Source organism: Aristolochia californica, unplaced genomic scaffold, assembly GCF_029961685.1.
Source record: "Aristolochia californica isolate CCGP_79_NKW_82.1479 unplaced genomic scaffold, dmAriCali1.0.hap1 SCAF_7, whole genome shotgun sequence".
Taxonomy (NCBI): domain Eukaryota; kingdom Viridiplantae; phylum Streptophyta; class Magnoliopsida; order Piperales; family Aristolochiaceae; genus Aristolochia; species Aristolochia californica.
This window is the reverse complement of record NW_027182268.1, coordinates 5727142-5742019: the sequence shown is the minus strand read 5'-3', so window position 1 is coordinate 5742019 and position 14878 is coordinate 5727142. Positions and strand designations below refer to the sequence as shown.

Here is a 14878-nt window from a genome sequence, read left to right as displayed (position 1 = left end):
AACATGCCGGAAAACAACAAATTCTTTACTGTTCCTTAAAATACCCAAAAAAAATGGGGTAGAAAAAGAAAATAAAAGAGCCTGGCGCTCACCTTTTGGCTGCTCGAGATCAACGGGGAGAACACAGATTTGGAGATTCTTGAGAAGATGCCAACTTTCTACAGAAATGCTTCCCTTATATAATATATGGTGCGATTATAATAATATATGCCCTCTTAAATGAGCAAAGTCCTCCCACGAGGAGCACGGTGGGGTACGTGTTGGATCGGGGTTGAGTTTCCCAAACCCCAAGTCGGAAAAAACTGGAATTGTTAAACCCTCTGCCCCATCATCTCCATCTCCGTCCCATCGATCTTATTTTCACAGGTGGGATTTGGAAAAACCTGTTCTTCTACCTTGTGTTTTACCGACGGGTTTAAAACTCAAAACCTGAAATTGAGCCCACAATATCTAACATCACACAAGTGTTCGTACTCTCGCGAGTGTAGACTGTAGATCATAGACACACCCTCGCCTCATTTTACTCTTCTCAAATCTCCCATACAGGGGTTCCGTCTGCCACTATTTTCTTCTCCGTAAACTCCGCCTAGGACTGAAGCTTGAGAACTTATGGAGGCCTTCGTACTCTCTCCTTCTTCCTCCGCTTTCTCTCCCCTCCCTCGTCTCTCCCTAACCCGGCGATCTGTCTGCAAATCCCATACGCCCGTTTCCCTCTCGCTCACCCCATCCAACTGCATCGAGGCCTCCTCTCCTTCTCCTGCCCTCTTTCGCTTTCCCTTCACTCTCTCTAAATCATTCCTCTCCCCTCCGAAGCCCTCCTCGGTCGCGATACGAGTATCTTCCAGCCTTAATTCTAGTCTGGCGGATGCTCCTCCGAAATCTAGTCCTCAAGGTGCGAAGCTCGTCCCGCTTTTGATCTCTGTCGCGATTGGTCTGGCTGTCCGGTTTTGCGTCCCTAAGCCTGTTGAAGTTACGACTCAGGCATGGCAATTGTTGGCGATCTTTCTCTCGACGATTTCTGGGCTTGTTCTCGGTCCGCTTCCCGTAGGCGCATGGGCCTTTCTCAGTCTCACCACCTCGATCATAACGAAGACCCTCAGCTTCTCGGCTGCTTTTGGGGCGTTTACGAATGAGGTGATTTGGTTGATCGTCATTTCGTTTTTCTTTGCTCGTGGGTTCGTGAAGACTGGGCTTGGGGATCGAATTGCGACTTATTTTGTTAAATGTCTGGGGAAGAGCACGTTGGGGTTGTCGTATGGGTTGACGATTAGCGAGGCACTCATCGCTCCCGCAATGCCGAGCACTACTGCTCGGGCCGGCGGCGTGTTTTTGCCAATCATCAAGTCGTTATCCCTTTCGGCTGGAAGTAGACCAGGGGAGCCGTCAGCAAAGAAGCTAGGCTCGTATTTAGTTCAATCACAGCTTCAGGTCAGCTTATCTTCTACTGTTTTGTTTAGACTTTTTCTTCTCGAGTTTTTATTTATCAATGTTTTTCAATTTAGACTTAAAGCGCATTGACTTACACTTCCCATGTAGTTCCTTCGCATGATTTTGAATTTTCTATGCTGGCATATTCACTGCTATTTCTAAACTAATTATATATTATCATATTTTCCTGTTGGTGGTATAATACTATAATTTCAAGATTTAAAACATGGTTTTTTATTCGAAGATTCAAAATATGCTCGTAAGCAAACTGACACAATCGACCAATGGTGATGTTAAAGATAGGGTATAGAAAGAAAAATATTGGCGGTGAGCACATATGCTAGTCTCATGAAAGGCATAGGGAACATGAATTATCCTATTCTGTAATTGCTACCCACGAGTCCTTCTGGGAGGGGTAGGTGACCAATCATGAGCTGGCCATTAAGGTAAAATGGAAATCATGAAACATGAACACGGAGCATTAACATTTGCGGTGAACACATTTACTAGTCTCAAAAAGGCATCGAGAGTATGAAATGTTCCATCTTGGAATTGGAGCCTAATTCACCTTCAGGTAAGGTAGGTGGGCAATCATAGGCAGGTCATCCAGAAAGATGGAAATTTTTTATACTACTCCACAGTTAATTCATGAACCATGAATACTGAGCCATTGGCCTCTTAGCCATGTTGAGCAGCTAGTCATTGCAATATACAGAAGTGCACATGAACGGATGACTGATGGTTCATGATAAACTCATCAGTTGATACTGCAGTTTGGTTTATGCAGTTTGCTGCAATTAAGTGCTCAGTGACCACTCTAGTTATCTTACCAGATGAAAAACTGGAAATTGTGGGGAATTTGCTGATTAACCGGAAAGAAAAAACAAAAATGAATATTGATGGATATGACATGGTTAAGGCAATTGAGTTTGGATTTCAAAACATGTATAACCGATTAACCAGTCCAAATAAATCAGCTGTGCAAGTATTCATGTAAATATATAAATTCTTGCTTTTTCCTAAAAAAGGGTTATGAGTGCATTGGGTAATTAAGATGGTAAAGTGGGTATATTTCTTGAGCATATGGAATTGCTGAATTTTCTCTAGAACCATAAATATTAAGTTTATTCTTATTCACATGGCTGACATAAGCTAGTAATTAAATATTTAATAGAAAGCTAAATTATTTATATTAATACTATTCCAAAGTTTCTATTTTTTTTTACTTTTTGGGGGCTTTCACCATAGATTCATCCCCAGATAGGCTGATGACAACATGTTACTGGTGTAATTATGGATGATATTGTGCTTACATATTTTATTTTTTACTGGTTGGGATTTGTGCTTTTCTACTATTTTGGAATGATTAGAGAGATGGACTTGTTAAGTTTTCTTGAACCTCTCTCCTTTGTTTGTGGTGAAATGTGTTGAATGATTTGATCCTTTATAAACAAGGGAAGTTTAGTTGTTAGGTTTAATGGAATCTGTCTCCGTCATTTATGCTATTCTACGAAGGAAGTTTGAGTGGTAATAAGATAACAAAAATCACCAGTTTGAACTAATGGATTGTGAGTACACAGTTCAGCCTTTACAAGGAAGACTAATGACAAACACCAAAGTTTTTCTTCCAGATTGAATGGAAGCTTTCTTTGATTTTTCTTTTCCAGTTGCTGATTTGGAGTGCAAAAATTTTTCAAGACTTCAAGTTGTCTTTGCAGACATCAGCACATTAACATTCTTTTTTTTTTTTATTATTTCTGATATCTGATCCCCTTCTTGTGATTTCTGATCCTTTTCTATAGAGTTCTCCCATACCCACTATGAGGGAGAACATGGGAAATCAGTTACAGGATTAACAACTCTATAATCATGAGTTACAGAAGCTCTAAGGTTGTTTATCCCTTTGTTGCCACTGGTTTGGTTCGAGTTGAAACTAGTTTAGTTCATATCGGCTTTACCTGAGTCAAGTCTATGTGGGGCTTCTTACATATAATGGGCCAATGACAAGCTTCTGTTCAGTTCTTTGGTTCTGGGCTTTTCAGAACTCTAATAGACTTGTGTAGTTGCAATACTGTGGGCCATCTTCCCCTTTTTGTCTAAAATAACAAAAATACCTTATGCATCAAAATTGTATAAAAGAGCCTTATACATTCAATTTCCCAGTAGTATACGTCTTATAAGGTTAAAGACACTTTAGATAGTTGATTTTTTACAGCATTTCTTGAATTTTTAACCAAAATTACCAAAGAGCCCCTTTTGCAAAGAATCTATATAAAATACCCTTTTATACCTATTGTTCTAGAAATAAACCTGATTATGCATTAGATATACTACTCATAAGGTCAAATTACCAAAACACTCCAAGGTGTTATGACTTTCGTCTCAATATTCTCTCTCTATCAATCTTTCTCTCGCTCATTCATTCTAGTGTTTGTCTCAGTTTAATGCTTCCATTTTGTATTTTGATTGTTGATGTGCATTAACCTTCTTGACCATTGCTTGTGTGGCATTTACAATGTGAGACATCTCGTTAACATATTTTATTGCTGTTGTGGTGATGGATGACAGTCAGCTGGTAACTCAAGTGCTCTTTTCCTAACTGCTGCAGCTCAAAACCTGCTGTGCCTCAAATTAGCAGAGGAACTCGGGGTTAAAGTTGCTAGCCCATGGGTTTCCTGGTTTAAGGCTGCCAGTTTACCTGGTTTTGTTTCTCTTCTAGCAACTCCATATATACTGTATAAGATCTTTCCTCCCGAAACTAAGGACACGCCCGATGCACCAGCTATGGCGACAAAGAAGCTGGAGCAGATGGGACAAATCACTAAAAATGAATGGGTGATGGTTGGCACAATGCTTCTTGCTGTATCATTGTGGGTTTTTGGGTGAGTTTTTCTTGAATGCAGTGTTTATTGTTATATTTGTATTGTTTGTTTATGCTAAGATAAGTTCTTAATGAAGGTTTCCACATGAATGCATAGCATTAGGATATAACATAGACAATGATTTAAGATTCGTTTGAATTTACTTTTGAGAGCTAGTTTTCTCCAACAACTTTGTAAAGCAAAACCATTCTGATTTTGTACTCTTTAATGCTTTTTGAACTCTTTTTTAATTGTTATGGAAGGGAATGAATAGAAAGGTAAAAAATTTCTATCTAAAAATATATAATCATTACATCCTAAATAAAATAAATTTTTATAGTTTGCAAAAAGCAACTTGCTGAAATCAGTCAAATGTACCCATGGCTTAGGATTTGTGAAGGATCTTTTACTTACAGGACATGCATGAGTTATACTCAATTGTGAATCTATATTTAAGGAAGAAAAGCTGAATTGAGAATCTGTGTTGTTGAAGACTTCTGTGAAAAAAGCATGGACTCTACAAAGGAAAGAGATAACCATTCACCATGACACTAGGATTCCTGATAATCTACTAGATTATGTGCTCATCGTAGAGCTAATAATATTTTATATGGGAAGAGCAAAAGTATTTTTACTGTTAAAAAACCCAGCACTTATTCCTTGATAAAGGAAAGTTTATTAGGCCTGCATAGAAGTTTATGGAGTTGTTTATTTCTACAGACCTTTTGGATTGGTGAACCATGACAGGGATCAATAATTTCTATTTTTTTTTTCCCCATTTTGTACTCCCACTACATAGTATTCTAGTACTATGTGTGACAATAAAATCCAGTTTATGCACAGGTGAGATTATTGGAGGTTGACTGTGTAAATATTTTTATTTTTGTGTGTGTCTGGGCAGGGAGTCTCTGGGCATAGCAAGTGTTGTTGCTGCAATGCTTGGTTTATCAATCCTTTTACTGCTGGGAGTGCTGGATTGGGATGACTGCTTAATTGAGAAATCTGCTTGGGACACCTTGACTTGGTTTGCTGTCCTTGTGGGTATGGCAGGCCAACTAACAAACCTTGGGATTGTTGGATGGATGTCAAACTGTGTAGCTAAAATCCTTCAGTCATTCTCGTTAAGTTGGCCTGCTGCATTTGTTATTCTTCAGGCAGCATATTTCTTCATCCATTATTTATTTGCGAGTCAGACTGGACATGTAGGAGCTTTATACTCGGCCTTCCTTGCCATGCATTTGGCATCTGGAGTACCAGGTGTTTTAGCAGCACTGGCATTAGCATACAATACAAATCTCTTTGGTGCACTTACCCATTATAGTAGCGGGCAGGCTGCGGTATATTATGGAGGTACCTAACAACTTTTGTTTATTTTCATTTGTTTTTGCAAACAATACGAACATGTTATTTGGATTAGCTTAATAACAACTACATGTTATTCCCTTTTCTTCAACAGCTAGCTATGTAGATCTTCCAGATGTGTTCAGGTTGGGATTTATAACAGCCATGATTAATGCTGCAATCTGGGGAACGGTTGGGACTTTCTGGTGGAAATTTTTGGGCCTCTATTGAGTTTCCGAAGATGTAAGTTAAATTCATTAATTTGATATTCTAGTTTTTAGTTTAGAAGCGCCATATTCTTCAAACAAGCGCCTTGTTATTCACTCCAGTTACTTGTTCATATTATTCGTAGCACGCAGATATCTGGCTTGCTCTCTCTCTCATATTAACCGAGATACACAAACCTGATCAAGAATTTACTTGCCAAGTCTCATGGGCTTGGGTGTCTGCACCTTTCCCATGCCCATTTCTCTGACCGGCGTTACTCAAACTATGAAAGACGAAGAAACGATCACAAAATTCTACGGCCGTTGGATGTTTTCTCGAATCAAAATTAGAAAACTCCAGCTCCAGAAGGGATATAGAACTGGATTCTTGTTCCATCTCAAAATGATAAACTGAGGTAATCTTTTTCAAATAGATTACTTAGATACGGTCTACCATACCTGCAAGTAAGCACATGATTCGTGGTTTTGCTTAATAGCTCTTGAATTCAATTTTGGATCCATTTTCTTGTTCCAGACTCATTTAAATTTCTGAGTCTTCAGAAAATATTAAAAGAAATATGTTCAATCGACTTGGAATAGTTTTCTTTGCTTTCACTTCAAGAGTGACATGTGAGGAGGAGAATATTAGATCCTTCAAGAACAGTTTTTCCCATTAAAATTACTCATGCTTCATCGGGATTTCAACATAGGAATTTTGCTCTTCATTAATGATATTGAGAGTTGAAATGAACTTTCTGTCTTAGTTTGGAGAGAAGGAGGAATTATGTCCGGTAGAGAGAGACATAGTTTGGCTTGTTTTCTAATAACCACTTTATGTTTCAAATAATGGGGCAAATCAAACTAATCTTCTTAATCTCAATCTGCTAAAGATAAGAGCTGAATGAAAATTGATGGTTAACTGCATTAAAGAAGACTATAAGAAAATAAGTTTTTAGAACATTAATCGATTTAAAAGTTCATATACAGTGAGAAACGAACAAATTAGTGTAGACTTTCTCAGATTCTTGAAATTTTCCTCCAAATTTTTTCTTTAGACAAAGACCTTCCTAGTGTGATTGCATCAAACGTCGTTGCTGTTCCTGTCGACTCTGGTTTGCTTGGATAATGAAGTCTCGTTTTTTGACAAAAACGGAAAAGGCTAAAAGAAACTCGCGAATTTGGCACGTTCATCCTGGCCATTACTGTAACCTCAACCCGCCCACAAAAGCAAAAAAGCTGCAGACACTTTTCGAATCAATCTTCAAACACCCTAATTTTTAATTCTAATCACAAATACGAGACGACCCATTTCACAGCTCAAAGTCTTCACAAAGATTCTGCTGCCCATCTTTTCAAACTAAAAGCACGATGAAGCAAAGCTCCAAAAAACAAAGTGCAGTAGGTCCAATCTTCTCCCTGTTCCAAACATACCCAGTTGCCGAAATCTTCATTCACAGGCTGTTGGCCACCTCTCTTGTGGGTGTTCCGCAGACTTTGATAGCCTCATCATTGTCCTTGCAGCTCGCTTGCATGTGAGTTGAGAAAAAGAGTTGATTGGCTTTTTGAGAGATGGGACTGCACTTTTGGAAAGGAAAATTTGAAATGCTCATGTGGGTGTTAAGTTTCTCTTGAGATTGATTGCTTCTATCACAGGTTTGCGGCTGTCCGCCCAACAAGCCTGGGTTGTGGTGCTTGTCAGTTCAGGATCTCTGTATGTGCAAGCTCAGTGTGGCAAATCAACAAACATCATGTGTGCATTCGCTTGCTTGTCATAAATCACAAATGACCTCGAGGAATGATAGTAGATGAGGAAAATCAGAATTCTGGGAAGAAAAAGAAACAACCTTCTCTCTTTCAATCCAGATTCCAGACCCATGATTTCTGTATCTTTCGTGTGCTTGAACGCCGCACATGAAAGAAAACCACCTCGCTTCTCCCTCATTAAAAAAGCTCACACCAACACGAAAACCACCTCGAATCGTTGTTTTCCAAGCAATAAATCATTCGGGCAGCCCTGATGGTTGTCTTGCTGGGATTTTTTTTTGTTTTTCAAAAAGCATTTCCCCAACCAGCCAGTCGACCCAGATTGAAGCTGGGGGCCCCTCATCCCTCACCAGAGGGCTTATCTGAAGCTCTCAAGTGGACGGAGAGAGAAAAAGCAAAGAGCCACGCACAGCCTACTTTTTTGTCCCGTTTGTGGGCTTGTAGCTGCATGCAAGCAATTCAGAGGGAGTAAAAGTCAAGATTAGGTGAGGAATTGCCATCAGGGGAGCTTTGAGTTTTCATCAAACAGGATGGAAGACAGGTCCCATCGAATGGGCAATCTTTCTCTCAGATGTAATTGCTTAAACATGATTCCTTGTCACTTGAATCTGCTAGCTTAAGACGTCTTTCACCTTTGGATTTAATTTTTCTTCTTCTCTTTATGTGAATAGTCTTCAATCAAGTTTTGAAAAACACCCCCAGATTGCAGAGATAATATGTGTCATAGCTCCGTCCGGTGGTTCCATCGTATTTGACCGGATTGCACCTGCTACACTTTCCGACGAGGTAAAAGACAATGTATCATCTGATTCTATCATTTTCTCGTTGCTTCTAAAAAGGTTAACGGAGGGTTTAACCATATATGGTTCCCTTTTCGGCAAGGCACGGGAGCTTTCCCCTCTTTCATCAACAAGAGAGGAAGGGAAGGGAGGGAGTCTTCTTCTCTGGATCTTCTATGAAACTTATCACAATGCTTCCACTGGTATGTTCTTATCGGAAGTATTCATACTGCATCTTACGTCCTTCATACGACAAACTGCGAAATTTCATTTCTACAACTGTCATCGTCTCTCGTTGTCTGATTCGCAGGTTAATCCCATTAAAGTCGTATAGAGAGGATAAGTCTGAAGGTAGGTACTAGACCGTAATTAAAGCCACACTTTAATCATCTTGTGGCTGATTTTTACTTGATGTTCGGTCGCGATCACAAATTAACGTGTAGACCTGAGGCCTTGTTGGCCCCACAGTTTTGGAGTCCCTAATCAAACACAGAGAGACCGAACACCTCTCTTCGATTGGATTCCGGGGGTGTGGACCACTGGAAGCTGTCTTGAGAGGCCATGCACGCAGTGCCCACTGCCCATGCTTCTTTAGTGGTGACACCCCTTACCTTCGTACCTTTTAAATGGGTCCCAGAGCACATGAGAAACCAAGAGAATATTTAAAATTATAATAATAATAATAATAATAATAATAATAATAATAATAATAATAATAATAATAATAAGTGATTTTTTTATCTTGATACGTGAGCATAGTAGCTTAATCAAAGTTAAATTACGAAAACGCCACCACGCCCCTCTCCAACCCCACGCCGTTGGGCATCATACGATCTGCTGACAACAGCCGAATCTCGTCGGCGCGGCTATGTTCGGCTCCACTGCCCACATCCGTACTTCCTCCTCTTTCCCGCTTTTTTTTTTTTTTCTCTTCCTTTTTTTATTTTTTATTTTTTATTTTTTACTTCTGCGCGCCTTACGATACCAAATATTTTATTTTTAACTGATTAAATAATTTTAAAAAATAATCTCCCCATTTTTTATATCCGTCACCGATCCCGAGAAATATCTCCCCCAAAACGGTCGAAAACCGGCGACTCCCGGTCACCGGTCTTGCATTTCGGATTTCAGTCTCATTTCATCTTCATTTCATTTGCTCCCACGTAACTCTGGTCAGTTTCTAACCTCCGTCTAACCCATCTTCATCTGTTATTTATACACAGCGGGAGGATATTGTCACCGGGTCTTTGGGAACACCCTCATATATCCCTTCGTCCCGTGTGTTTCGGTTTTTGTTTGATTTATCGATCATCGTGATATAGGGGAGGAGACGGAGGGGCGGGTTTATAATCTGCGTCAGGGCTTGTCTTGTTCTCTTTTCGGGGCGGGCGGGGGGGTTTGAATGATGGGCCTTGAAGGAGGAGACGAAGTGGGGATGAAGGAGGAAGGTGGGGGAACGGAGGGAAGCTCTGTGAAGTTCAGATGCTTTCTTTCGATACCTCTTTGGCTGTTTCAGTCTTCTTTTCAGCGTGAAATTGGCTTGCCTTGATGATGACTTGGGCTTTTCAAGTGGCGAAACAGCTGCTTGTTTGCAATTACAGTTCCTGCTAAACAAGGTCTTGCACTGGGGGATCTGTGCTGAAAAGGAAGAGAGATTCGTTTAATCTTTCTGTTTCGTTTGGGTCTTTTTTCTTTGTCAGTCATGAAGAGGTTGGCTAGCTCTGATTCCCTTGGGGGTGTGATTTCTATCTGCCCTTCTGCAGGTAAAAGTGGGGAGTGATGCTTTCGTTTCTTCGTTTGGTTTTTTATTAGATCAGGTTCATTTTTCTGCATTGGACTACTCCCTCGTCTGCCTCCTTACCATGTACTTGTTTAGAGAAGAGATGTGTTGCTGCGTTTAACCGTACCACCCATTACGTTTGCACTCTTCTTCTCTCGATCTCGTCTTTGGAGCTTGATGGAGCTTACTAATCCAAATTGTTTTCTTTATCGAGTTTCTTTTTTCTTCTTCTCTTTGTTGCGAATTTTGAAAGGGTTTGAAGCTATGCGGACTTGGATATTCTTAATTCTTCGTTGTTCTGTAACACTTTTACTGCTTTTTTTTTCCAGATGAGAAGACTTCTCTGGGCAACAATAGCACTGGTGGCAACGTTTACGACAGAGGATTCCAATCTATATTGGACGGACTGAACGAGGACGACTCTGTGGAGGAATTGGGGCGGATCTCGGAAAAGAAACGGCGGTTAAGCGTTGATCAAGTGAAGGCCTTGGAGAAGAACTTCGAAGTGGAGAACAAACTCGAACCGGAGAGAAAGATCAAACTAGCTCAAGAACTTGGCCTCCAGCCCCGTCAGGTTGCCGTGTGGTTCCAGAATCGCCGAGCCCGCTGGAAAACCAAGCAATTGGAGAAAGATTACAGCCTCTTGAAGGCGAATTACGATTCCCTCAAGCATAATTTCACTGGCCTCCAACATGACAAAGAGGTTCTATTAGCTGAAATGCATGAGCTTAAATCGAAGGTGAAGGAAAAGAACGAAGAAACCAATGGTTCGATCAAAGAGGAAGTGAGCCAAGATATCCAAGAAGGAGAGGCCCTTGCTTCAGAATCGGAAAACAAGACTTGTGATTATCAAAGTAAAACGCTCAACGAGGACAGCGATTCGAGCGCTGTTCTTGACGACAACTGCCCTGATCAGCGTCCAATTTCACCAAATGGGTCTGTTCCCAAGATGACGATGTTGATCTCTCCCGTCATTTCCTCCTCCCTCTCATTCGACGGCGGATCTTCCTCATCCACCTCTTCCATAAACTGTCTTGACTTCCTAGAAGCGAGGGTCTCTTGGAATGCCCAGAAAGGATTCCACCAGTTTCTGAGGATGGAGGAGCACAATTTGCTCAACTCCGCGGAGGAATCGTGCAATCTCTTCTCCGACGATCAAGCCCCCAGTCTTCCGTGGTACTGCGGTGAGCCATGGAACTAAGGGAAGTCTGAAAAAAGATGCTGGAACCAGGGGGAAGAGTTTTGTAAAATGGGGAATGTATGTAGCTTTTGATCATCACCCTTTTTTTTTTTTCCTTTTTGTACAAAAGAAATTTTCTTTCCGAGCTGTTTCGCAGACCTGAAAAGAAGAGGACGAAGAGAGTTTCTGAAAGAGGGGAAGAAGAGGATAGGCAGAAAAAGAGAGACATGTCTTGATTGGGAGAATCACAGAAAAGCTGAAAGCAAAAGTGTGGCGACTGTGGCAGATTTTTACACGGAGATTGCAGGTGTGTCTGGTCTTGGGAGTAATAATCCTTCGGGCAATGAAAATCATTAAATTCTCTTACTCCAGAAAACGCGGAAGAAAAAACCAAGCCCTTCCCACCTCTTATTCCCACTTGTTTAATTAATGTCATGTTATATAGTCTCCTATTTACTTTCTTGTATTATTAATTAAATACAAAAATATGACTCTAGAAAAATGTGAAATACTTCCCTAGTACCAAATGTGAAGTATTAGTTAATATTACCTAAAAGATTGGTCAATATCACCCAAAAGATTGGTTTGTAGTTCTGATACCAAATGTGAAGTATCTGATCAATATTACTCAAAAGATCGATATATTAGAACGAAAATCATATGTATTAAACTTTAAGATCATATAAAAAATTTTAATAATTTAATTTAATCTGGTTTTTCCCGTCATCCATTTTTTCGTGAAGAAAAAAATCTTATTAAATTGTAAAGATTGTTACCATTTTATTTATTTTTATTTTTTTATGTTTTTTCTTCCTCCAATCTAATATAGTAACATACGTAACATTTCTTTTGATATCGTAAATTGGGATTCAGAATTGTTAGGGTGATTCTTGTAAATTTATATATATAACATGGTCAGACAATTGAAATAGTCATTAATCATGATAAAAAATCGTACTAAATGATTTTTCATATTGAATCAGACTCTAATACAATATAAAATGTGGTTCAATTCAACAAATTATAACACCGTTTACTTGATTTATAGGATAACAAAAGATAATTATAATTAAAAATACTAAAAAAAAAATAATTAAATAAAAAAATAGTTTAAAATTACATAATCCATTATGTGAAGAAAGATGTTATAATTATAAGTTGTGCTCGTTTGAAAGCAATAACCCTTCCGTTTGGCTTTTGAGGACAAAATATTGCCAGCCGGAGTCTACACTCACTCTCCCATAAAAAAGAAAGAAAAAAAAAAATATCAAAAGCAGAGCGACTAAAAAGCCGGGCCTGGACTCTCGGACTCCGTAGGACACCCCCCTCCCTTAGTTTTCTCCTTAAAAAACAGTGCGCATGATTGATTGGATCCAAATGCCCCCTCCTCCCCTTTTCCCTCTGTAAAAACCCAAAAACACAAAGCAGCAGCGGCAGCTCACCAGCCTCCATTGACGTGAAAACGTTAAAAACGCAAGAAAACCCCCTCTTTTGGGTCTCACCTTTCTTCCTTTCTTGCTTCTGTTACGCCTCCCCTACTCGATTCGGGGCCACCACATGCATGCATACGTGCGGAAAAAGAGAGATTCCCGAAAAGCGGGCCCCATCTCCATCCTTTTCCACTTTCCATCTACAAAGAAAAAGGCTTGGAAATTGAAGCCGATTTGGCTTTTTCTCGGAGGCTAGTTTTTAATTAAAAAATAAAATAGTTTTTTTTTTAATTTAAGGCTATTGAAACGGGTAGTGGATGGTATGTTCCGCTTTTGCCCACATTATATCTTCATTGATCATGACAATAGGCCGCCAAATAAACAGTTCAAATTTACTATTTTCACACTACCTTTTAAAGTAAGATTGTTTAGGCCTTGTTAGTGTATTTTTTTAGTAGAAATATGACTTGGAAAACACTTTTTCTAGCTGAAAATTCTTACAAGGAAAATCATATAATTAGCCGCTAAATAAACAGTTCAAAATACTATTTTCACACTACCTTTTAGGTAAGACTATTTAGGCCTTGTTAGTGCATTTTTAAAAAAACGTTGAAAAAATATTTATAATTCCATCTCCCAATTATTTATTGATGTAAACATCAAATTTTATTTATTTAAACTAAATAAAATTGGTTTTTTTATTTGTATTTTTTTCGTCTTATGTATTAATGATAGATGTCTATTTAATTTTTTATTTTTATAAATTATTTTATAAAATAAATATAAATGAATTTAATGTGAATAATGCAAGTTTTGTAAGGGTTTATTTATTGATTCCAGTCTCCTTTCACACATGAGGGTCTTAGTTTAATTTGTGACTCATCAAAGACTCGCCAGAGTCTCAGTGATCGACAAAAAACCAACTGAGTCAAAGTTCTTGTTTTCTTAATCTATGCTCTACCCATAGTTAATCCAGATTAAGAGTGATTAAAATTTAACTTCTGAATTAAATTAAGCTTGACGTCCAGTCTTCTCTCTGAACAACATATACAGCTTAATGACAACCCGACGTTACTTCCGCAGCATTTGATGTAGACGGGGCAGTTACAATCAGCTCCAAGCAACATGCACACGGAAGCTCTCATTTTCGAAGTTTTTAATGATTATTTCTTCATTTCAAGTTCATAATCAACTCCTTATTTAACATTAATTCCATATCTTCTGGGATTCACTAACAGTGATTGATCTGTTCGTTCGAATATAGAAAAAACAGTAAAGAAACACGGCAGTGATAAACTCCTGCGAGTCTTTTATATTCGTGAGATTAACGAGAGATTCCGTTGTTCACACTGACATGTTAACGATCAAAACCGAAGGCCCGGTGTTGCTCCCATTTGTATGCGGCCTTTTCAATGGGTAGACGATGGCTGAATAGAGAATCCTCGTCTACTTGTGTCGGTGAAGCTGACGACTGCTTTTCCGTCGGGAGAAGACGAGCTAGCATTACTTGCATTAAACTTTTTAACGTCAGAGTGAGTGAAGACGGAATGCCAGCGTCACTTGCCCTAGTCTGCACCAACCAAAACAAAGAAGCATATTTCTTCTTTGATTACTTAAAGAGAGAAGAATAAGTTAGAAGAAGTTTAGGTGTGCAAGCAACTTTGAAGAGATGACACCCACAAATTTAGGGTTTAGGGTTTAGAACGAAGGTTGCACTAAGTCTACGATTAGCAGACGATTGCGAAACTTAATCTCTATCTTATTTGGAACATAATGGAGAAGGAATTTTGATCTATGTAATCATGATTTGTTAGGGTCATAGCTTTTGATTTCATTTGGATTGATGATGAAGACCCAGATATTGAGTATATTTAAATGCATTAGGGGACTAGCATCATGCTAATATGGGTCATAAACCTCAGATAAACGGCTCCTCAGTCGCGAAAATTCTTTAAGAAATATTAATCAATTTGATTAATATCGATATGGGTTTTGTGGTATGTGAAATTAAGAGAAAATAATTAACCTTAATTTTTTCAATTCTACCAGTTTTGGTATCAATAATAAACCCTGTCACATGAGATTGAGACAAAATAAAGACAAATTTTT

General features: G+C 39.0%; 2 protein-coding genes across 3 annotated transcripts; both read left to right on the top strand.

Annotated features, from left to right (window-relative positions):
* Window positions 1-567: 567 nt before the first annotated feature.
* Window positions 568-6587, top strand: LOC137936677 (dicarboxylate transporter 2.1, chloroplastic-like). Of its 2 annotated transcripts, none has more exons than XM_068781497.1 (5): window positions 568-1428; window positions 3997-4310; window positions 5191-5639; window positions 5746-5873; window positions 5990-6587. In XM_068781497.1, exons 1-4 carry the CDS (start codon window positions 610-612, stop codon window positions 5859-5861), a joined length of 1698 nt encoding a protein of 565 aa, XP_068637598.1. In that variant the 5' UTR covers window positions 568-609; the 3' UTR covers window positions 5862-5873; window positions 5990-6587. The 2 variants fall into 2 exon arrangements, with proteins under 2 accessions (XP_068637598.1, XP_068637596.1); XM_068781495.1 differs by having other exon boundaries at window positions 5983-6586.
* A 3184-nt stretch (window positions 6588-9771) lies between these two features.
* LOC137936546 (homeobox-leucine zipper protein ATHB-6-like) lies at window positions 9772-11700 on the top strand. Its single transcript, XM_068781291.1, has 2 exons — window positions 9772-10142; window positions 10489-11700. Exons 1-2 carry the CDS (start codon window positions 10082-10084, stop codon window positions 11358-11360), a joined length of 933 nt encoding a protein of 310 aa, XP_068637392.1. The 5' UTR covers window positions 9772-10081; the 3' UTR covers window positions 11361-11700.
* Window positions 11701-14878: the final 3178 nt, after the last annotated feature.

Excerpts from the sequence above, each read along its gene's own strand:
- LOC137936677 (XM_068781497.1), top strand. The coding sequence starts at position 610 with ATGGAGGCCTTCGTACTCTCTCCTTCTTCCTCCGCTTTCTCTCCCCTC. Across the intron at positions 1,429-3,996 it reads TAGTTCAATCACAGCTTCAG|TCAGCTGGTAACTCAAGTGC; the intron begins GTCAGCTTATCT and ends GATGGATGACAG. Across the intron at positions 4,311-5,190 it reads GTATCATTGTGGGTTTTTGG|GGAGTCTCTGGGCATAGCAA; the intron begins GTGAGTTTTTCT and ends GTGTCTGGGCAG.
- LOC137936546 (XM_068781291.1), top strand. The coding sequence starts at position 10,082 with ATGAAGAGGTTGGCTAGCTCTGATTCCCTTGGGGGTGTGATTTCTATC. Across the intron at positions 10,143-10,488 it reads TTCTATCTGCCCTTCTGCAG|ATGAGAAGACTTCTCTGGGC; the intron begins GTAAAAGTGGGG and ends TTTTTTTTCCAG.